Raw genomic sequence first — 24,317 nt, forward strand, 5'->3', positions numbered from 1 at the left:
GTGTGTGTGTGTGTGTGTGTGTGTGTGTGTGTGTGTGTGTGTGTGTGAGGCAGAGAGACAGAGAGACAGACAGAGACAGATTGTTGGTGCCCCGACCTAGTTTCTTCAGCCAATAAATTGTAAAGGGAAAAAAAGAGAGAATAAGAACCTATAAATCAAAAGAGACTGGGGAGCTCCTTCCCCTTTCCCAGGCTGTGCTCAGCCATGGCCTGAGGCAGAGAGGTTTGACTGGCATCACCGGCAAGATCAGCAACACTAAAGTCAAGAAAATTCAGCGAGTTGGGATGCTTGGGTGGCTCAGTTGGTTAAGCGTCTACCTTCGGCTCAGGTCATGATCCCAGGGCCCTGGGACTGGGTCCCTCATTGGGCTCCTTGCTCAGCAGGTAGCCTGCTTCTCCTTCTGCCTGCCACTCCCCCAGCTTGTGCACTCTCTCTCTCTCTCTCTGACAAAAAAATAAAATCTTTAAAGAAAATTCAGCAAGTATGACTGGGTGTGGAGGGAGAGACAGGATTTGGTCAGCATGGCTGAGAGAGTAGTTTCATACAGGAAACTGAGCAAATATGTAAATATATTGAGGATAGTGGGAGCCAGAGCTCTTATTGGCAGAGTCTGAAGTTGGAAATAGGGAAGGGGAAGGTGAGAAAAAAAAAGTCTCTCTATCCACAGAGAGAGCCTAGAAGCAATGATGTTCCAATGACAATGAGCACACCCAGCATCCAGAATTTGGCTTCTAAATTTTCCAACAAAAGCAATTTCATCAGAGAAATGCACATTCCAGTACAAGATAAACCAGGAACATTTTGTTGTGCCACAAGTAAAGAAATGTTCAGAGTGATGGGTAATGTCAAAAAGACACAGGAGCCAGTTTAAAAAGACTCCTCCTTCCCAAAGCTGGGAAAATTTGAGTATCAATATAAATGAGAGTTACTGATAATAACCCACTGGATGAGACCAAAATCCATGAGGTTATATTGATATGAGTAGATGAGCAGATAAGTAAATAAAAAGCTCCTTCTTATAGTACAATGCATTCTAATAAATGTGCAAAGAATGGTGTTATAAGAAAAACCGCCAACTGGCAGCCATCAAAATAATAACATATCTGATTCAGCCAAGAATAACCAAAGGGTACTAAAAACCAGTGCGATTTGTTAAAGAACAGTGTTTTGCCTAGCTTCAAAGTGTCTCTGCATAAAAATACATTCTAATTTAATTCTAATTAATTACACATTAATTAATGATTATGTTAATTATATTCTAGCTCTATTCTAATTAATTATTCCAAGTAACTAAATTATGACTTAATTCTAATCAATTGTTTATTGATTATAATCAATTGCTTCCATTTCCAATTGTTTATTAATTCTGATTAATTGCTTATTAATTAGTTGGTTCTGATCAATTACTTATTAATTAATAATTATAAGTTAACTTTACAGTGGAGAAATCTGGCAAACACCATCTTAACCAAATGATAAAAGTCACATCACTAGTAGCAGGACAAAACATCATGTGCCTCCTGATATGATGCACTGTGAAGGACACAGTAGTGCATCCCGTGGTATTCCTGCCACAAACGCCAGAACTGAATCTAAACATAAGGGAACACTAGGCAATCCCAAATTGAGGCACATTCTACAAAGTAATCGGCATGTATTTATCAAAAATGTCCAGGGCCTGAAATACAAGAAAAAATGGAAGAACTGCTACAGACTGAAACTAAAGTGACAAGACAACCAAATGCAATCAACGATCCTGGATTGGCTCTTGTACCTCTAAAGGACATTACTGAGACAACTGGCAAAATCTGGATGGGATCCATAGATTGGATGATAGCATTATATCAATGTTTACAGTGCATACATAGGAGAATGCCCTTGTTTTAAGGAATACACACTGAAGTAGTGAGTGGTAATAGGCATCATGTCTGGAACTTACTCTTAAAATCTTAAGAAATATTATGTATAAATATAACATAGAGAAAGATAAGGTAAATGGAGATTAGTAACAATTGGGGGATCTGAGGGAGGAGTACATAGGAGCTATTTGTGCTATTCTTGAAATTTTCCTCTAAGTTTGAAATTATTTCAAAAGAAAAAGTTTATTTAAAAAATCTGGGGAGGGGACTCCTGGGTGGCTCAGTCAGTGAAGCGTCTGCCTTCAGATCAGGTCATGATCCCAGGGTCCTGGGATCGAGTCCTGCATTGGGCTCTCTGCTCAGCGGGGAGTCTGCTTCTCCCTCTCCCTCTGCCTGCTGCTCTGCCTGCCACTCTCCCTGCTTGTGATCTCTCTCTCTCTTTCTCTCTCTGTGGCAAATAAATAAATAAAACCTTTAAAAAAATCTGGGGAGAAATATCAACAATTGCAATAAATGGACCTTATTTGGATCCTGATTTCTAGAAACTGTAAAAACGATTTTAAATCAATGGGGAAATTTTAATATTGACTGGATATTTAATAATATTAAAGAATCATTGTTAAACTTTTAGGCATGTTAATGCCATTTTGATTATGTTTTTTAAAAAACCTTCATCTCTACAGAGATACATACTGAAATATTTATAAATATTAGTTATTATTTCTTTTTAAAGATTTATTTATTTATTTGAGAGAGCGAGAATGAGAGAGAGTACATGAGAGGGGGGAGGGTCAGAGGGAGAAGCAGGCTCCTCGCTGAGCAGGGAGCCCGATGCGGGACTCGATCCCGGGACTCCAGGATCATGACCTGAGCCGAAGGCGGTTGCTTAAAAAAACTGAGCCACCCAGGCGCCCAATATTAGTTATTATTAAAATTATTTTTTAAACTTAATTATTAAAATTAGGGTAAAGATGTTTGGGACTTGCTTCAGGTTAAGTGAGGGTGGGGAGGCCATAGACTGACCCAAAGGTAAGACTTGCTCACACTGAGTGATGGGGACATAGGGTTCATTATACCAACATCTCTACTTTTTTTTTTTTAAGATTTTATTTATTTACTTGACAGAGAGACAGTGAGAGAGGGAACACAAGCAGGGGGAGTGGGAGAGGGAGAAGCAGGCCTCTTGCTGAGCAGGGAGCCCGATGCAAGACTCGATCCCAGGACCCTGGGATCATGACCTGATCTGAAGGCAGACGCTTAACTACTGAGCCACCCAGGCGCCCTCCAACATCTCTACTTTTATATGTTTGAAATTTCCCATAATAAAAAATAAAATCCATTTGAAATCCATTGCATTTTAAGTTCTTCCCTGTGTGTAGTCATGACCAACAGCAGTACTAAACTACTTTTTTTTTTTTTTAAGATTTTATTTATTATCCATATGAGACAGAGAGACAGAGCACACAAGCCAGGGGGAGGGGCAAAGGGAGAGGGAGAAGCAGGCTCCCCGCTGAGCAGAGAGCCGACAGGGAGCTTGATCCCAGGACCCTGGGATCATGACCTGAGCTGAAGGCAGATGCTTAACCGACTGAGCCACCCAGGCACCCCATGAACTACTTTTTTTCCTAAAGATTTTATTTATTTATTTTAAAGTAAACGCTATAACCAACATGCAGCTTGACCTCATGACCCTGAGATCAGGAGTCGCATGCTCTAGCAACTAAGCCAGCCAGGCGCCCCTGTGCTGAACGACTTTGATGGTGAAGGGGATCTCTTGAGTCCCAGTGAGCCAGGCACAGGAATGAGGCTGTGCACGGAGCATCTCAGGAGGAGATAAAAGATGACAGGTCCTCAGGGCACAGGGCTGGATCTATTTCAAGACCTAGTCATGGGCACAGAACAATTCAGTATAGTTGAACAGATCTGTGTTTTTTTTTTTTTAATCATCACACAATCTCTGTATCTGCAGCCACAATCTACAGAATGTTCCAACAACCTAGATTCTTCCTTTTACAAGTGATCCGTTAGCTTAAAATTTCAGCAGCACTAAAACATACCCCCCCAAAATACTTCACTAAGCAAAGGAGGTTCTAAAAAAGAAAACCAGTTAGCAAGCCAAGCAAAAGACTGAAACGCCACAAATTAGAAGTCAATTAAGGAAACACTTGGATAGGAATTTTAACACACCAAGGCCAATTACAAAATTAAATGCACAAATTACAATACAAGCTTACAGATCTGATGGAGAGACATGTAATTTATTCAGGAATTCTACTTCTTCCTTTCATGGCCTCCAGTCTTATGCACATTGATATTAATATTAGATGGAATGATCTTATGTAAAAGTGACTCCCACCAAGTTTCAAGTGAAGCAGAAATGGCAGCTGAACTCCTATCAAAACATGACAGCAGCCTGCAAAGCTGAAGGCCTCACACCACAGGCAGTCACAGACTTCCCCAGCAGAGACTGTGTTTAAAACAACTGTCGCCCCTGCTTGTCACGTTCACTGTTTTGTTCAGTCAACGTGACAGGCCAGGCACTAGGCTCAGACCAGTGAAGAAAACAGACGAAGTCCAGGCTTCTGCCATGGGGTGGTGGCTCTCCTGGGCCCCCAAAGAATCCAACAAGAGTGTAAGATCTTCTGTCTCTCCCCCATCATTTGATCTAACAAGGGAAGGGCCCTGTCAGCACAGAGGGGTCTCCTTATGAAAAGGTTCCTGAACTCCAGAAGGATAGACCACAGCCTGGCTATACCCAAAAGAGCCCTCAAATATGTCTTCCTCATCCTCTGGCAAATCAAGCCCTGCTTTCATTGACTGTATGTGTTACACAGGAGTGTGAGGTTAAACAGGAGGTTTCACTAGTTAAGTTTTACTACTAGCAAAATCCTTACATTCAAAACATCCCTCTCAGTTATGGAAGGGTTTACCAAGTCCTTCCTCATGGGTTGTTTCAAACAGCCAGTTAGGGCTGTTTACAGATGATAAAAGTGTGGGCCACAGAGGTTTGGAGACTTTCTTCCACATTGTCAGGGCTGATTGTGTAACTAACAGAATATTGTGGAAATGACAGAGTCAAAAAAGTTGAAAAAGTAAAAAAAAAAAAAAAAAAAGAAGACAAAACAAAAAAAAAAACAAACAAATAAAAAACAACCAAGTAACCACTGTGGTTTCTGCTTGCTCTCTCTTGGATCACCCTCTCTGGAAAAAGCCAGCTGCCATGTTGTGAGGACACCCAAGCAGCCCTTTGGAGAGGCCCATGGAGAGAGGCACTGAGGCCCCCTACCAACAGCCAGCACCAACTGTGCCAGGCACGTAAGTGAGTCACCTTCAAGGTGGAACCTCTAGCCCCAGTCCAGCCTTCAGGTAAGTGCAGCCCTCATGAGGCATCCCAAGGCAAAATCACCTCCAACTAACCACCCACTCATGCATTCTGGCCCCACAGAAACCATGAGATAATGTTTATTATTGTTTTAAGCCGCTAAATTTTAGGATGATTTGTTACGCAGGAAGAGAAAACACAAAGAGACATTGACCCAGCCTCTCTGAGGATGAAGAGTATGGCTGTGAGGAAGGGGTAAGTCCAGGAGTGTGGGACAGAGAAACATCCCAATGAAGACAGAGTTTGCCTGGAAACCCATCTCAGCTCAACAGAAGAAGAACTTTCTAACAGTCAGAGTTATCTAAGGAATACCAGCTTGTCTTGGGAGATAAAGGTCTGCTCTCTGTCACCGGAGAGGTCTGCTCAGAGGCTGATGCTAATGGGGCAAAGATGTCATAGGAAGAAAACAGTGAACTTCAAGTCAATGGTTGGATCGAATGACCTGCAAGTTCCTTTCCTACCAGAGATTCTTCCACACCATGCAACTTACCCAGGGACCTGGAAAATCTTGCTCCCCAGCTTCCCAGGCTCCAATGACCTGCTTGAGCAGTGTGCATCTGGCTAATAGTTACTGAAAACTGATTTGTTCTAGGAGAAAATAGACAACACATGAGCTACTGGTCCTACCCTCAAAGAGCTGCACATACACACGAAGCACATATTGTCACCAAGTGTAAACCAGGGCTGACAGGGGAAGGGAGGCAAGAGGCCTGCCGCCCGAAGCCATTACTATCTAGAAGGCTGCAAAGGGGAGCAAAGGGTGGCTCAGATGGTTAAGCATCTGCCTTCGGCTCAGGTCATGATCCTGGAGTTCTGGGATTGAGTCCCGTGTCAGGCTCCCTGCTCGGCGGGGAGTCTGCTTCTCCCTCTGACCCTGCCCTCCTCATGTGCTCTCTCATTCTCTCTCTTTCAAATAAATAAATAAATAAAATCTTTTTAAAAAAATTTAGAAGGCTGCAAATGCTGCACAGGCTGTGAGGTACTCAGGTAAATGCAAGTGAGAGACAAAGCACTCCGGACATCTGCTCGGGGGTTAAGAATGCCCTAATCCCATCTCCAGAAGGAATGACTGAGTAAACTGGCAGGGAAAATAAATGCAAACTTAGGAGAACTGCAGGACTCAGAAGAAGAAAATCACTTCTGTGCCCACAACTGGAAAATAATTTCGTTTTCTAAAAATGGAAAATTCAAGGAAGGTGTCTTTCTTGTCACAGCATGTGAACAACGCAGCAAAAGATGATGCCCCCCCAACTTAGTCAGCTTGCGCGTCTCCCCAAACTGGGAACAGGAACACACCACTCGCCCATCTGTGGCTCAGCAAGAGCATCACCCATTCTTTCTCTACGAGGTCAGCCACCAGCCTCCCTGCTGCCTGGACTCTGATCACCAAGCCGCCAAGTCAACAGACATTTCTGTGCCAAGCCCAGTACCAGGCAGAGATCATCTTTGATAGCTCATCTCTCCCCCAACTTCTTCCAATTGCTTCCTCATCAAATTCTCAAGGAATTTGGGGCTAAAAGGAACCCCACAGATCACCCAGTCCAGCCCCCTTATTTTACAGATGAAGAGTGTGATCATTGGAAGGAAGGGTAGAGGCTGGGATACACTGAAGTATTTTTCCCAATTCCTAATGTCCTCCCTGAATTACAATTCCATGTCCACACCCTTCGTCATGGGATTTTGGAGGATCACCCACTAGAGTGGGGAGTGGATACCCTCTCACCCCACTGATATCAGATGGGGCCATGTACCTTGATTCAGCCAATGGAATATGGACCAGAGTGAAGGTGTGCAGGCTCGAACCGGGGTGCTTCCTTTCCTGCTTGCCCTCCTATACTTCTACCATCACAGGGAGAAACTGCTAGCCTACTTGTTCAAGGCAGAGGAGTATCCCAGGTGCTGCTGCTGGAGGCAGAGCCGCTCCAGCCATCTGCAGACATGCAAGCAAGAATAAACCACCCTTGCTTTAAACCTCTGAATTTTGGGGTGATTTATTTGGGGGCTGCCTGATCTAGGAGCACAAGTGAGCTGAGGACCCAGTTCTAACTCTCAGCTACCCCCTCCCCTATTAGGATGTGCACAGAGCCCACTGTCACTGGGGTGTGACAGTAGAGGAAGAAACCAGAAGATGATCCTAGAAAGGCAGAGATGAGGCTGGTCCTGAAGATAAGCAGTGGTTGTATGTGTTTGGGATGAATGGAAGATGAAGAAGGAGTCTCTTGTGCTAAAATGCAAGGTACATGTCAGCAATCTTTGTCAGCAACCTGTCTGCTTTTATTTCCACCCACCTTCTCTTAGGCTTTCACAATCATTCTTTTTGCAAGTGGAGGGCTTACTAGCCAGTTACAGAAGCCTGGAGATGTGGGAAGGGAATTTAGAGGTCTGTCCTCTTGGATTAACTTCCCACAGTCCCAGATGACAGAGTTGCAGGTGGACCCTGAAAGTGGCAGTGTCCTATCCAATCAGTATAGATGTTGTTCAAATGGGTTTGATTTTTTTGCCTGCATATATCGTGCCAGGGTGCCAAGACCACCCAATGGGGAAAGGACAGTCTCTTCAACAAATGATGCTGGGAAAATTGAATGTCTACAAGCAAAAGAATGAAATTGGAACCTTAACTGACTCCAGGGTTGGGTTAAGACAAGTATAAGAAGAGCCTGGAGCATGCTTTCAGGCTAGACACAGGAAACTATTAACACCATCAGAGTCCTATCCAAAAGACTCTAGAGCCAACTGAAGAGGCCCCTGTAAGGGCAAAGACAAGGCAGGACAATATGAGCACGATTAAGGGCAATACAACAGTGGGCTGAAACACAGCAAACATGTTTGTATCCATGAGATGATAATGTTTTTGAGAAAACAAAAAGGATTGGTCACCATTGGAAGATAAGAACCAACTCATGATTTTGAGAGCTTGTGATTAAAAGGAAAGAATCAAGAATTTATTCTGCCTTTCCTGTGTGAACCATACCCCTGAGTAACCAGAGTAGTAGAGAAGGGGAGGTTTCTCTTTCTGGAGGTATTCCTGCTAATAAATAAGGAAGAAGTGATAGAATTACACTAATCGAAGACTGATTATCACCAGCAACTAACATCACAAACCAAGAAGCCACCAGACATTATGAGCTCCTGATGGAAGAACACATCATCACTTGATCAAGTTTCTAGATCCATCTGTCAAATTAAAGAACTGGGAGGACATGTTAACCTACACGAAGAGAATGCAATCAGCTAAACCCAGACTGTGCGAAATTCTGTGGGTAAACCTTACTTGGGTCCCGATACAAACACATGAATCAAAAAAACATTTTGTGACATTTGAGACAATCGAAACTATGAACACCAGATATTTGATAATAATAAGGAATTATTCATTTGTTTTAGTGTCACGATGGTATTGTGGATATGTCCTTAAAAATCCTTATCCTCTAGAGATACATACTGAAACATTCACAGCTGAAATGTGATATTTGGGATTCACTTTGAAATGGTATTGGCAGGTGGGGGACTGAGACGAAATAAGATTGGCCAGAAAGTTAGTAATTGTTGAAACTGGGTAATGGGTGCACAGGGGTTTGTTACACTATTGTCTACTCTTATAGATGTTTAAAATTCTTCATACTGAAGAGTTTTAAATACAAATGAGTACAATGAGTTGTCAATACTGTCACATGTCCTGGCTCATGCTAAGCCTCAGAAAAGGAGCTAAAAATCTGAGCAATGTGTAGCTTCTGTGGCCACTCGATTCTCCTGGCAAGTCAGTGCCTCCCCATGGGCTGCTGCAATAGTTCAGGCTGTACGTTGGGTCTTTATAACATGTAAAAAGATTAAAATGACAAAGTGTCTTCTATTTTAAAAAAGGACTTCACTGAAATTTGAGAATCTACTAAGTAGAAGGCACTATGCCCAGCACCCCAGGGGACCCCTCAGTGGGAAGACACAGCCCCAGGCTCTGGCGGGGAGGAGCCGGATGTTAACCTAAAGGAGGGAGACAAACCAACATCCTGCTAATAGGGGTGCACGGCCAAATACATAACACACAAAAGGGCATCAGAGGAAGGACAGCTCTGCCAGCTCAGCTCATTGCAGGGGAACGCAGGCAGGTTCTCCTGAGATGACTTGGAATTAAGACTGTCAGCTAGGACGTCAGTAGCAATGAAGAGGGGATCTCCTGGCTGAAAGGATGGCTGGTGCAGAGATCTGAAGGGGAGTCTGAAGGGCATGTGGTGTGCAGAGGGGGAATAAGGCAAATTAGGCAGAAGATGGGTCAAGGCCCAGGTATCAAGAGAGAGGGAGAGGGGGACGGGGCACCCAGCTGGGCAGGGCAGTGAGGGGTGAGCCCAGGAAGGCCACACGCTGTATTTTGGGAAGACAGTACCTACTGCAGCTTCAAAGGACAACACAATCTGGCAGTGTCCTATGCAAGCTCAGCAATGCCAATAGCCCTCTTCTTGGTTTAGGCAATGGCCCAGCAATGCAGATCAAATGGTGTGAGTCAAGATTATTAAATCGGCCTTCAGTGCGCGGAGGTGTGGTTGAGCATGTGATGAGGTGTCAAGACGAGTGGAGCTTAGTGATCAGGACTCTTAAAAATGGAAACAGACGCGGGAAAGAGTCCCATGTAAAAGAAAAAAACATAGAGTACCCAGCATGACCCTGAAACTCATCGACAGTTTGCTTCATGTGTCTGATTATGAAAGGAGCCTCTTAAAGCCACATCTTTGTGTGGTGACACCTGGTATGTGTGTGATTCACCACACATCAAAGCTGCCAATTTCAATTCTATTCAGGGTGTTTCTTACCATCTCCTACTCCCTGTATGTCAGTTTACAGTGGAGTGTATTTCTCTCCTCCTAGGATAAGCAGACATTGATCTGGGTTAAGGAACCCCAAACCCTTTTCACAGACCTGTCTTTCTTTCCTGACACAGTTTGCCAACTATACCCCAGAAGACTATAGGAGGCATGGGAGGGGCATGCTTGAATACCCAGCTCCCTGCCAGCTCCCCCATGGCACTGTGTCTGAACCTGCTGGCCTTTTACTGAATGGCCAGGATGGGTATGGATATCCCTCCTCCCCTTCCTCCTCCACGCAGTGGTTTTATGATGGATGGTATGCATGTCCATCTCCCACACTGCGTTATAGATTGTTGGCCCTCGATAAATGATACACCCAAAGCTTACAGTATAATGCTTACTGTCACAAATGTTCCAGACTGTTCATCAGGCCCCAATCTTGGATTAACAGACCCTCCCCAAAGAAGGCACAAGCTGAAGAACTCACATCAGACATTCCATCAAAGGCACAAAAGTACTTGCAGAGGAAGGAAGAACATGTGGCAAGTGCACCGCAGTCATGTGCAAAATCAAGTCACCAAAGGGTCTCAGGGAAGGTCTAGATGACAAAAGTGTCTACGAAACAATAAAGGGACAACCACTGTGGCTGGAGGCTCCAAAGAGAAGGCCCTCAAGCACACAGAGCAGCAGGCCATGCCCATACCCTGCAAGACTGGCATGTGTTTTCTCTGATAGGCAGTAAGAAGCCACTCTGCCACTCAAAGCCAAATGTAAGCACTCACTCTCCCTGAACCGGAGTGAGTGTTGGCCCTTCCCTGTGTCTGACATCACTGAAGTCTGCAAGGAGGAAGGAGGTCAGAGCTATGTAGAAAAGAATTAACACAGCTGGGCTGAGGCCACTTATCCTTTGAAAGATTTGCCCTGGGCTGGCATCTGGGAGTCTGGGTTTGGAGAGGGCTCCCCCCACTCGCTAACTGCTAAAGGTGGCTCACTGTGCCTAAACTACTCACACAAAATCTTGGTCTATGCTGAATACTTGCTTTCATTCTGGCAGTCTGGACAGTGGGTATATGCCAGGCAGACGGTGCCCACATGGTCAGCCCCCCAGTAAAAACCATGGCCACCAAGTCTCTGATGAGCTTCCCTGGCTGGTAACATTTCACACGTGTTGTCACAACTCATTGAGGAGGAACTGAGCATGTCCTGTGTGACTCCACTGGGAAAGGACCCTCAGAAGCTCGCGCGTGGTTTCCCCAGACTTCACCCCATGCCCTTCTTCCTTTTGCTGATGGTGATTTGCCCCCTTTCACTGTAATAAAGCACAGCTGTGAACACGGATAGATGCTGAGTCCTAGGAGTCCTCCTGGCTCCTTATGGAACCTAGAGGGTTAGTCTTAGAGATCCCAACACAGGGCCCCAGCAAGAGGTCTCCCCCACAAAGAGGTGCGTGGAGTCCATGAGCTGCCCCCCTGGTGCCATCCGTGAACTCCCACTTCCTTCCTCCATATATCGGAACAATGCTCCTGGCCTGCACTCCTCACTGAAACCGTGAACTGGAAATCGCTCTGACATCTGCAGAGATGTGAGGCCCCACAGATGTGAGGGCCTGTTATTTGATTGGATCTAATGTTTTAGGGTGGAGGCATCACCTCTGATCCATGGCCTGCTTCCCACAGGGTCTTGCACATGGAGGGCCTGCAAAAGCAAACCTTCCGGTGCACAGGAAACTAGTTGAAGGAGCTATACGATCGAGAAAAGCCCTTTTAAAGCTTTACCTTCGTTCCCCATTCCTCCAACGACCACCACACTTTACAAAGTGAAAAGTCATCCTAGGTATATACAGACCATAAGCACAAACACTTGCAACCCTATGGAAATATGAAAGTAGGACCACAGAAAGAGGCTACTGTTTCACTGAAGAGCCTATTTCAACACAGTCGAATCTGTCAACATAATATATCCAGATAATCTGCATTTCATAACTATAGCTTTTCTGGCACTAAAGGCTTCAGCCGGCAATCTCCCACTTATCATCCCAATCTCATTCAAGCAAACAAGTTTTTGAAACTGAAAACAAATTAGGAAAAACCCAAGTTTGGCATTAACCTACTTGGCTCCCTGAAATCTCATAAAATTGCAGGCAATTCTCATTCATTCACTCACTCTTCCATTCAGATTAGCCAAGCTACTGAGAACCTATCAACAGCAAAGCACCTGCCAGGCTCCATGCGGAATACAAAGAAGATGCTGAACTTGGCCATGGTGTTCCTTTTGTACAAAAGCTGTCTGCAGAGATGCCCACACGGGCACCCTGTGCGTGTGTGGCTCCCGGAGAAGGAAGACAATGGCCCTTGGATCAGGCAGGGGCCACTGTGGGTATTTCAAACAGGAGAAAACCAATGCAGGGAGGGATGTATGAACAACATAAGGGACGCAACTGTTGAAGAAGAAGCCTGGAGAAGACAAGGCAAGTCTGGAGCCATTGGGTGGGGAGCTAGCACCACAGTGGGGACGCACTGTCCAGCACAGGGGCTGGAAGCTGGGACGCCAGTGGAAGGCAGACCTGAACCACAATGTGGCCCTAGGAACGGAGAGGAGGGACTAGAGGAGAAAGACAGGCAGGGCTCGCAATTCCATCTGATGTCAGAATAGAGAAGGAGGAGGCAGCAAGCATGGCTCAGAGGTTTTCAGCTATTCATAGAAAGAGAAAAGTTAGCAGAAGGAACAGGATTGGTGCGGAAAATTACAATCGGTGTCACTAGACCTTGCTAAGAACATTGGTGTGTACTGGGTTCCTCCAAAATATGCTGCCAATCCACTCACAACCTCTTTGCCACACCCTTCTGCTAAATGTTAAGAAAATACACTTCAAGCAAATGTGGACACGTTATCAGCCTGTGCATTCCTTTTCAGCCTCCTAATGGTCTTATAGTATGAAACACTGGATGATATTTTAAAGTAAAGCTGAATCCAATATGATAAGGCCACCATCTTCTAGGGTGGAGACCCCAGTGGCTTAACCTGCAGACTTGCATCCTCAGGGACACTTTGCAACTGGAGAGTCTTTCCCATCCCCGTCCTTTGAGTATTACCTAAAGTGATGTTGAGAACACTACTATTTCCTGGCAGCCCGTCTCCATGAGAATTTGCCTTTGAGAGATGGTCTCACCGGAAGAATGAGTACATGATCCATCCTAGAGTCAAAGAGGTCTTGGTGTGCCAACTTCTCTTACCTGATTTGGTACCACCCCACAATGGGCCCAGCTCACCACATGTTCAGTGGTCTTCCTCAGCCAGAAGACTTTCAAAATTTACTCTTACTTGACCGAAGTCTTCTTTCTTACAGACCCAGGCTAATTTCTTTGAAGACTTCCTTGCTAACTGGCCTAGCTATGCCTACCTGCCGTAGATCAGTCTGAACAACAAATAAATTAAAACAAATGCTTCTGTTTGAAATCGTTTGCTGGGAAACAAACATTATTTATAGTGTCACCAAATAGGCAACTGGTATAAACAAAACAGAATTTTGCTTAACCAAATCAATGTTGTCATTAATGTGGAGAAAGCTCATGCGTGGAAAACTCTAGCCCTAAGAACTTGCTGAAGCGATACCTTTGAAAATTCCCCATCACTTATGAATTTTTCCTTCATGTAACATGTAATCACATGTTCTCTATGAGATAAGAACTGGGGATAAATTTTTTTAAATGGGAACTAATAACCAAAAGACCACATTCTCTTTGTTTGTGTCCAAAGAGACATATGACTAAGCATGTCAGCAATAGAATAAGAATCTCATCTCCTGTATTTATTTAGATTCCTAGCACATTGTTGGAAAGAAGTAAAAACCTGCCAACAGTTACCAATACTTCCCCGAAATGGTTTCTATATGTGACAATATTTACAAAGAGCATTTTTTTAATCCTGATAATAGGACTGTTACCAAGCCCAGCTGTTGGCACTAGGTACCTTCTCCTTTAGAATAAACTTAAGTGATCAAATGAGTTTCTCAAGCAAAATCCAGGGCGAAAGTACCTGAGAAAGCCACACATAACAGAGAAATTCTAATCTAAACCTCCACTGATTTTCCATTAAGGTACAAATAATGGGGATAGAAATTCAGGTCAAGACTACGAGACACCATAATACACCCATCAATGCAGACAATAGCAAGTGTTGCAAAGGATATAGATCCATAAAATCTATTAACTGCCGGTGGGAGTATACATTGGTACAACTGCTTTGGAAAACAGTTTGGCATTATGTAAGGTGAACCTTCACATTCCTACAACCCAGCAATTTCACCCAAGAGAATCTCCTGCATGTGTACAAGAACTGTCATGGTCAGCCATCGAGAGGAGAATGCATAAATAAAAAGTGACACACTCACGTCCTGGACTGTTATAAAGCCATCAGAATAAGTCCCCCCAAATCATATATTGTACAATACCCTTTTTTATAAAGTTAAAAATGGTTGAAATGAAAACTATGGGGCTTTTAAAATCACATATAGATGCGATAAAACTGAATAAAAAGGAAAGAAAGAGGACAGTGACATAAATTTGGGATGGTGGTTACCCCGGAGTGGGGCAGGCTGGAGGATGGGAGAGGGGAGAGAGCACAAGAAATATGTGCCCACATTTTCTCTGAAGATATTTCTCTGAACACCAGGCTTCACTTAGTTAAAAAAAAGAATAATAAAATAAAATTAGAGTGGTCTTTCCAAAAGGGAAGCTTGCAAGGGAAATGGCTCTGATTCTTCTCCACCAGGCGCATCACCCTACCAGGTTAAACCTGGCTCTACCTGGCCCCTAAGGGAGAGAGATCATGAATAAAAATTCTCTCTGTCTTCAGCTCACAAGCACTTGAATTTTGCCACTCTTCTGGCCACACACACTTGGAGAACCACTGAGAGGGGCACCTGGGTAGCTCAGTTGGTTAAGCATCTGCCTTCGGCTCAGGTCATAATCCCAGGGTTCTAGGATCGAGCCCCATGTCAGGCTTCCTACTCAGTGGGGAGCCTACTTCTCCCTCTCCCTCTGCCTGCCACTCTCCCTGCTTGTGCTCACTCCCTCTGTGTCCAATAAATAAATAAAATCTTAAGAAAAAAAAAAAAGAACCCCTGAGAGCTGGGGTTCCAGACAGGGTAAGAAGAGAACACATATGTACAGCACCGGGAACAGACAGAGCCCACATAACCCACCCTGCTGCCGTCAGAACTATGAGCCACAGGGCTGGAGGGCACTCCGTCCTTGACCCCAGCAGGCAGGATGGCCCTGTCTGGTCTAGAAGGCGGGATTCAGACCAGAAGCAGGGACAGGAGAGCAGTGTCAAACAACTGAAGTACTGAGAAGCACAAGGAGGGGCAGACCAAAGCGTCCTCCAAAAGGCACAACGGGGTACAAGAAAGAAGTGGCAGTTTGGGCTCCACTTCAGAGGGGCCTCTTCTGCACTTGGAGACTCACCCATCTCCCCTGGCATCTGGGAGCCACCCACAAGTGAGGTGCCTCTGGGCGAGCCACGGAAGGTTTGTTCGTTTGGCCTCGGTTTCCTTTCCTCTAAAATGGGAATGAGGACATATTCATGGAAAGACTCACATAGGACTAAATGATGGCACAGGGCTGTCCTAATGTTGGGAATCATTCATTCCACCCAGACAAGTCAAGCAACAGTTCTGCCCACCTTGGAGTCTAGAAATGTCCAAAAACAAAGCAACCGAGCTGGATTGTGCAAGCACACACACAAGAAACTTGCTCCCAACCCCTTCATCCCCCCAAACCAGTATCTGTGCCCACAACCTTATCAGCAAGCAATAAGAATTTTTCTTGCTGCCCAGAGAATCTGCACGTTTGAGATAACCTTGAAATGCCAACTGTCTACACACAGTTATTTTAGAGAAAAGAAATTGGTAAACCTTTGCTCTTTCTATTAGAATAAAACAAAAGAAAAGTGCATGAGATCAGGTTTTACTTCCGCTAGAACTGTGGGACCCTATACTCATAAACATTACCTTGACCCCTCTAGGTTAGTCGTACCTGGTAAATACAGATAACAATGTGAACTCGAGAAAGTGGGCATTAGGACACAGATCTGGGACAGGCACAGACTGTGGATACAACAGGCCCAGGTCAGAATCTCTCCCCATTGCCGATGGGGCCAGACTTCCGACAAGCTACATCCTCCTGTCAAACCTCAGAACCCCTTGACAATCCTGGAGCCCACCTCACAGTGTGGTTGTGAGGATGAAGTGAATGTAACATAAAAAAGAGTGTGTGGTCCACAGCCGACAGTGACACATTTATAGCAAATCACAGATGATCCCTACCACTGCATGTCTTGGTGAAATGTTTACACACCTGACAGAGAATGGTAAGTGGGATAAAAACACCCTTTAGAAAAGAATCATTTCTTGTTTGGTTGCCTAACTATAAGAACGCTATCTATGTTCTGTGTGATCTAGAGGGTGCAGCTGAGTGGGCTGAGGGGCACCAAGATACCACATGAGAAAGGCACATGAGAAATACTTGTCAGTTTTCTCCCCTGCCAGGAATTAATGACAGTGGTCCCCATTTGGGAGTGGGAACCATCATTTAAGTTCAGTGGAGCTCCCCAATTGTCAGGGGCATCATAGACTCAACCATCCTCCAGAAGCTGTGTTCCAAAAAGGCGAGGAAGGATCCTACAAACCCTATAGTGAGCGACCTGAAGGGATACTGCCTGGCCAAGTGAAGTGACCGAGGTGACCTGAGTTTCACCAAACAGCAAGGCAGGGCCCTCCTGTCTGCAAAGACAATGGAGCAGTGCTTCTCAGACCGTGGTCCGGAGCAGCAGCATCTGGGAACTTGTGAGAAATGTCAAAGCTCAGGTCCTCCTAGACCCACCGCATCAGAAACTCGGCAGAGAGGCAAGTACTTTATGTTTCAAAAGTCCTTCAGGGAATTCTGATACCGGCTCATGTTTGAGAACAAATGGCGTAGGGTGACCTGAGATCTCAAAGTTGAAACCAACCATCCCCAGGAAACATACTAAGGCACGAGCCAGTTAGAAAAGAGAGAAGCCTCTGGTATCTTTCTCCCTTTCATCTGGCAGACAGTACTAGCTATCTCACCACTGGACTTCAATTTTGAATCCCATGCTGCTTCTGCAATAAGGAAGGTGACAGTGGGATGCTTCTGGTTCTCCACAGAATGCTAAGATGGACCCCTAAAACGCAGGTGCTGTATCTGATACATCTGGACTGCTGCCAGTGGGTTCCAAGGACTGAACAAGGTGATTGTTCCCCTCAATCCCTAACACGATGATCTTAGCTCCTGAACCAGAATCAAAGACTGGGGAACTGACACTGGTTGGCTGCCCCAAGGCTCCACTACCCCCAAGACCAGAGGGGCCCTGAGGCCCCAGATCACTCTCTCACTCCACCTCCCCACTCACTCCTGAAACCCAAGCTGGTCAGGGGTCTTGTCCACTGGGGGCTCCCCTGTCAGAGGTCAGGGCCCCCAGCCCTTGGAGGTTAGTCAGAGAGATTATTTCTCCCGCTAGAGTCCATGTTCCCAAACATCCCTAAGCTAGTGGCAGTGTCCTCCAACCCCACACACCCTCTGTCACCATCACTGCAACATCACCACCCTCCAACCTCAGATGCCCCAGTGTGGCACGTCCATACCTGTAGTAAGACAGCAGACCATTGCTGAGCACGAACCAACGGCGCTGGTAGCCTTTCAGGTAGTTGGTCCATTTGAGCAGCCAGCCCTTGAAGCTGTCCAGAGGCAGTAAGACCTTGGGCGCAGCGGAGGTCGCGCCAGTCCCTGACATTGGAACCCCAAGAGACGCCCTCACCTGTCCGGGTCGCAGCAGGGGCGGGGGCTTTGACGCCGGCAGCGACCCCGGCTCGGGTTTGGTCCAGGGCGCGCTCCCCACGACTGGCCCCAGGGCCGGCAGCTGCTCTGATGAGGCCTTGGGGCAGGGCCCAGCCCCTACACTGGAGCCCAACTCTGGCCGGGGCCCTGACCCGCGCCCCAAACCCAGCAGCAGTTCCGTTCCCTGTTTGGACTCTGGCCTTGGCTCGGACGTCTCAGGCTCCAGTCTTGGCACCGGCTCAGAAACTGGCTCCGACACCTGTTCCGACACCGGCTGCCGCTCGGGCTTCGGCACTTGCTGGGGCTGAGGCTGGGGCTTGGGCTGGGGCTTGGGCTCCGGCCCGGGGCCAGGCGTGGAAGCGCTCATGCTCGGCGCCGCCGTGTGGCAGGACAGGCAGGGGACAACCGTGAACAGCGACGAGAGTCCGCGGGTGCGGCCGCCACAGCCGCCGCCTCGGCACAGAGCGGCCGCTTTCCCCATAGAGCCCGCCGACCGGAGCGCGGCCGAGTCGCGGGGAGGGGGAAGCGGGAGGCGGAGGCCGGGGGCGGGGCCGGGGGCGCCGTCACGAGCGCGCGGCGCGGGGCGGGGGCGCGCGCAGGTCCCCTCGCGGCCCGGTGCGCCCCGAGCCGCCTGCGCCAGCCGACTGTTGTCCTTCCCGCGCGCAGCGGGCCGGAGCTGGACCTCTGTCCCTCCCGTGTGTCGCCAGCGCCCGGCTCAGGTCTGGCCCTTGGAAGGCGCCCTGGAAACACCTGTGGCGCTAGAGCTTCGTGGGCGGGCGACGCGGAAGGGACCGCGCGCTTTAGGCCACCCTCGCTGCCTGCCTCCCAGCCCGTGCCAGGCGCTGGGGGAACAATGACGAATGCGGAGCCCGCCGGCTCGCAGCGCAGCTCTGCCGGCCGAGCCCAGCGCCGGCGCTCCCCAGTCCGGGGTGGCTTCCCTCTCCGAAACCCAGGAGATCGCGGTGTGGGGGAGCAGGTGCCGCGCTCGGAAACCACGAAATGCTCCCGAAGCACCGGGGCCCAGCCGGATGACGCTAAAAGCTGAGGAGGACGCCCACCGCCCCCCATGGGCGCCATTACCTGTCTGTGGGTCCTTACTCGACGATCAAGCTCAGTGGCCGAAGTCACCAACGCCTCCACCTCCTAAGCAGGCTGGCCTCTAGTTCATGACCCGGCACTTCGCTGCCAAGTGGCGACATAGTTCAGGCTCTCTAAACGAATATGGAGTTTTTGTAAACCGGGCGTTTTAAGTATAACAAGGGACATCTGAAAGCGGAGTTCTTAACTTGGACCTCCTGGATATCCCTGGGTAATCCTGGTTGGCAGTCTATGAAGCTTCTGCAATCGTCTGCTGAGTTTTATGTGTCTGTGCAATTTTCTAGGGAGAAAGTCCACGGTTTTCATGAGATTCCCAAAGGAGTCTGTGATCCCAGAAAGGTTAAATATTTTAAAGACTATCCTAAAGGGAAAGGTCGATGGTTACCACAAATAATGGAAAATACAAGTGGAAATGTTGGCTTTGGGCCTCCCACCCAGACCCTTTCATCTCTAGACTTCTGTGCAGGCTCCCCTCTACTCATCCTAACCAGTCTTATGCACCCTTTGCCCACTGTTCTTTCTTGATCTTTGCTTGTGACAAGACTGCCTGTGCAGGGACCAGCCTCCTACACAAAGTGATAGCCTGAGCCCAGCACGCTGGAATGTCCTAGAAACAGGTGGTGCAGGCACTCCCCAAACAGAACTCCTTGCCATCTTTGCTGGTGACTGAGACCCTTTCCTGGGGCACTTGCCCCTGAATGGTGGTCTTACCTGCAGATTTTTGTGAGCTCGGGAGTGCAGAGACCTGCCTATCTTGGTATATCACGTAAATACAAAGATGGTCTCAGTTTGAGTCAAGGAAAAGTGGTTGTCTCTGAGAACTGGGCAGCTGGGGGATGGAGTTGGGGTGCCTGCTCTTCACTTACACCCTTTGAACCTTTGGAATGTTTTAAGTGTGTGTGTTTCACCTATTCAAAAAGTAATAATAATTGTTTCAGTTCATCCCAAGGAAGCTTATTGGAAATTCAGTTTTCCATCTGCATCTTCCTAGGATTCTGAGTCAGTAGGTCTGGGGTGGAATCCAGGAGCATGCATTTTAATGAGCTCCCCCAGAAACCCTCCCCAGGGTTTCTGATGTGGGTGGATCATTGACCACACTTTGATGGACAATGATGTGAAGGGAAAATCTTGGGCTTTGGCGTCAGATCCACTACGGAAATCCCAGCCCAGCCACTCCCTAGCTATGGGACCTTCAGCTACCTCACTGAGCTTCCTCTTGCTCATCTATAAAATGAGGATAATAATCCCTACCTCACCAGTTGAGAGTAATAAAATCATGTATGTAAAGCACATTTGGCATAGTAGATGCTCCGGTACGTATTCTCTAGTTATATAACTAGAGGGGTGCTCTGTGAAATGTTCGTGAAATGAATTAAACAGAGGCCAGAGCAGAAAGAGATGAGACCAAGATTAATAGGCTTGGAAAACAGCCACAACAATGGGAAAAGCTCAGTGCTGGCTAGGTATGTGCCAGATGTGTTTGCAACCCAAGGAAGGAAGCCAACTATTAAAAGTTTAATATGTTTTGACTGCTGCAATAAATGGATAATAGGATCTAGGTCAGCTGCCAGAGTGAGTGAAGAAGGTATCACAGAAAGGGCAAGGTTTGCACTGAGTCAGAGGGGCAGGGAGTGGAGCGGCATTCAAGGCAAAGGAATCAGCATGCGCAAAGCCCCAAATCAGGAGAGAACACCTTGTCCGAGAAGTAACAAAGAGCTCAACATATTTGAAAGAGCAGGGCAGGAGATGAAACAGGGAGCTAGGTGGACACCACACAATCAGGAATACCCTATATCCTACAGAAAGTGAGCCTCTTGGGCACTGGGATCTCCTGGGAGATTTTTTAAATTTAAAATGCCAGATTCCACCTGCTGGAGAAATGGATGTCTCCAAGTCTGGAGCAAAAAATATGCAAGATGAGCCTGCCTGAGACATTGTGTCACCTCCAGAAAGTAAAGAGGCCATTAAGGACTTAGAAGCCAACTTCAAAGGGGCTTTCACAGGCCAAGGACGGGACAACTTGAACATCCACAAGAATAATGATTACAATGGGTCAAAACATCAAATATATGAAGATCTATAAGTTTGATCCACAAATTCCTAAAGTTGCATAAATCAAAACAAAACAAAATAAAACTTCATTGGTTGCCTTTGATGACCAGGACCAATTCATTATTCTGAAAACTGATATTAAGTCTGTATCCTTCCTTTCTTATACAAATTCTATCTATAGTAACCAAAGAGTTTATGGGGGGGAAATCTTTAAAAAAGAACTGACTAATGAATGCAGAAGGAATAATAAAATTAGAAGAAAAGGTCATCTTTTGGCAACCCTAAATGAAATAATGGGTCCAGGCAACGATTATCAAAACTTCTAAGTGATGGGGTAAATGGGGAACTTCATAAAGAACTGATCAGACTGACATCAGCTGAATCTACAGATCGATCTTCCATCACCAAAAATGCAATGACAGGACATTATGTGCCTCTGGATGTGACCCAGTACGAAACAGATATGAAGTAATTTTACTTCTCCCCTCCTCTTATCTCCAAAAAAGCCCCTAAACCTGAACCTAATCCAGCTTGTAGCCTAATCGGTATAAAAGAAATGCAGGGGACAGAGGAACATGCTGAGTGACCCAAGGAGTCAATCAGTCAAATTCACAAAATAGGAAAATCTATATTCAAATGACCTATTATATTCAATAAATACATGGCCTAGGAAAAAAAGATGGGAAAAGGAAAAAAATGTTATCCATTTTAAAAAGACTTAAGAGAGGGCGCCGGGGTGGCTCAGTTGGTTAAGCGACTGCCTTCGGCTCAGGTCATGATCCCAGGGTCCTGGGATTGAGTCCCACGTCAGGGTCCCCCTGCGCTGCGGGGAGCCTGCTTCTCCCTCTGCCTCTGCCTGCCACTCCCCCTGCTTGTGCTCTCTCTCTGTCAAATAAATAAATAAAATCTTAAAAAAAAAAAAAAGACTTAAGAGACATATCAACCAGATGCAGTATGTGAACCTTGTTTGGATCCTGATTCAAACTAACCAACTGCAAAAAATATATTTCAGGGACAATTGGGTAATATTGAACAAAGAGTGGGTTTTAGGGAATATTAAATTATTTGTTATATGTGTTATAATGGTATTGTGATTTTTTAAAAAGGATTTATCTGTAGAGATATATTCTGATGTCCTTCTGGGTGAAATTATATATTTGGATTTGCTTTCAAATAATATGGCTTTTTAAAAAATGAAGTGGGTGGGGAGCAGAGGAACAACGAATGGCCAGGGGTTGACAGTGTTAAAGCAATGTGATGGGTACACGTGAGTATATTATATGGTTTTCTCAGCTTTCACTTTTGTATAGGTTTGAAAATTACCACAAAACGCTTTTGTTTTACAAATGTTGGGCCTTTTACAAACCTCGCCTCCTACCTTTCCAACAACCCTGTAAATTCCCCCATGTTTCCTTAAGAGGGAATCGAAGTTCACAGAGCTAAAGGCCTGCCTGGAGTCACACCATGGACAAATGGGGAGCCAGGTTCAAACAGAAGGTTCTCTAGCCCCAAAGCCTGTCCACCTGTGTCATAAGAGAACAGAGACACCAGACACTTGTCCCCAGACAGCTGCCTCCCGCCCCCAAAAGAAGCCTTGCCAGGCTGCCCCTGAAGACCTTAGGAGCAGGAAAAGCTTAAGAGTGATAATCAGTGAAGGGCCTGTGGGTGGGAAGACTCTGGGATAGCTGATCCAACCTCATGCCACAGAGCTGGTCACAGCCACCATTTCCACCTGAGGTCAGCCCAAGGTCACATTGCTAACTGGATAACAACCCAGGCCTTTCAGGGCACCTGGCTGGCTCAGTTGGTAGAGCATGCAACTCTTGATCTCTGGGTTGTGAGTTCAAGTCCCACATTGGGTGTGGAGCCTGTTTAAAAAAAACAAAAATAAAACAAAACAAACCCAGGCCTCTCTGTTCCCATTGGTCTTCGTTCAAAATCCAGACAGATTCTCTTATAAGCTTGTGGGCACAGACAGAAATGCTGACTAGTTTGTGCCTTATTTTACCCAGGAAAGGATATGTATGAGCTAAGAGCTAAGGGCACAAGTTTGGAAGGAAGGCCTCTGTTCAAATCCCAGGTTGGCCGCTTTCTGGCTGTATGCCCATTAGTGAGTACCTTGTAAAAATGAGTTGATGTAGGTTTCTTCTGCTATTACACAATTAGGTCTGGCTTACCTCTGGTCCTTTAGCTAAATGAGAATACCTGGCTAGAAGCCCAGTGTGGAGCAGAATCATAAATAGCAGAGTCAGGAGGCCTCCATTCTGTGGTACCAACATCCACACTGCAAACTCTAGCTGACCTGAGATATTGAATTCAATTTCTTAAGAGAAAAGCTATACTGTTTTCTGCCTGGGAGAAATGTTACCTGCACTTTGGAAACTTGAGTGTAGAGAAGGGTAGGACAGTGGGTTGGAGCAGGTATCCACCACCCCACAGGCCCATCTGCCCCCGGTTGTGTGTGAGTTTATTATATACTAAGTAGATACAAAAGAATATTGTAAAAATATGTGTAGGCCTACAAATAACAATACAAGTGACACCCATGAGCTTATTAACTAGCTTAAGGAATAAAATCCCCTATTTTCATTCTCTTTCCTCCCTCCTCCCTTCTTCTATAACCTGTTGACTTTGAGCCCAAAGCCCTCCCTGGGTTCTTTCAAGCCAACTGACTCCACCTCCTCCTTAGTTGGCTAAGAGAATGTTCTTGGCTGCTCCTTCCACCTGTTTCATTCATCAAGAGCTCTCATCTTCTGCCATATTCCAAGCACTTGTTGAAATCTCTCATTCACCAGTGATCCATCTTTCTTTAAACCCCCCCCCAACATGGCCTTCCCAAGCACCCACAGCTGTTTTCTTTTTCTCCCACAGAATTTTTCACCTTCTAAATGATTTATTTGGTTTATTTCTGTCTCCTCTTATTAGAATGTAAGCTCCAGGATGGCAGGAACTTTTGTCAGATTCCTTTCACTGCTCTACCATCAGGGCCTAGAAGAAGACTTGGCATATAGTAGGAATTCAAGGTATATTTGTGGCATAAGTCTTCCTTCTAGTTCTCTTTGCTGTTGAGTGTTTAGTACTTTTTGAATTTTCTATACTTCTATTTCAGTGGGGTCTCAAGAAAGATGAGAGGCCAACATGGGTGTTAGTCGAACATCCTGAACTTGAAGTCTCAAAGTCAGTGGTTCTTAACGTGTGTGGGGAGTGGGGGGATGGGTATTGTGGACCCCCATAAGATGATGATGGAACCTATAGAATATACAAATCAGCATTT

The 24,317-nt window shown here is 46.2% G+C and overlaps 1 protein-coding gene across 2 annotated transcripts in view; it reads right to left on the reverse strand.

The window, feature by feature from the left end:
* Positions 1-18,374, reverse strand: part of OSBP2 (oxysterol binding protein 2) — a 167,713-nt gene extending 149,339 nt beyond the window's left edge. For both annotated transcript variants that reach the window (XM_021703400.2, XM_021703401.2), the window contains exon 1: positions 17,701-18,374. In XM_021703400.2, the coding sequence (XP_021559075.1) occupies positions 17,701-18,374 (674 nt within the window). The remainder of the gene's footprint in view (positions 1-17,700) is intronic.
* Positions 18,375-24,317: the final 5,943 nt, after the last annotated feature.

Source organism: Neomonachus schauinslandi, chromosome 14, assembly GCF_002201575.2.
Source record: "Neomonachus schauinslandi chromosome 14, ASM220157v2, whole genome shotgun sequence".
NCBI classification, from domain to species: Eukaryota; Metazoa; Chordata; class Mammalia; order Carnivora; family Phocidae; genus Neomonachus; species Neomonachus schauinslandi.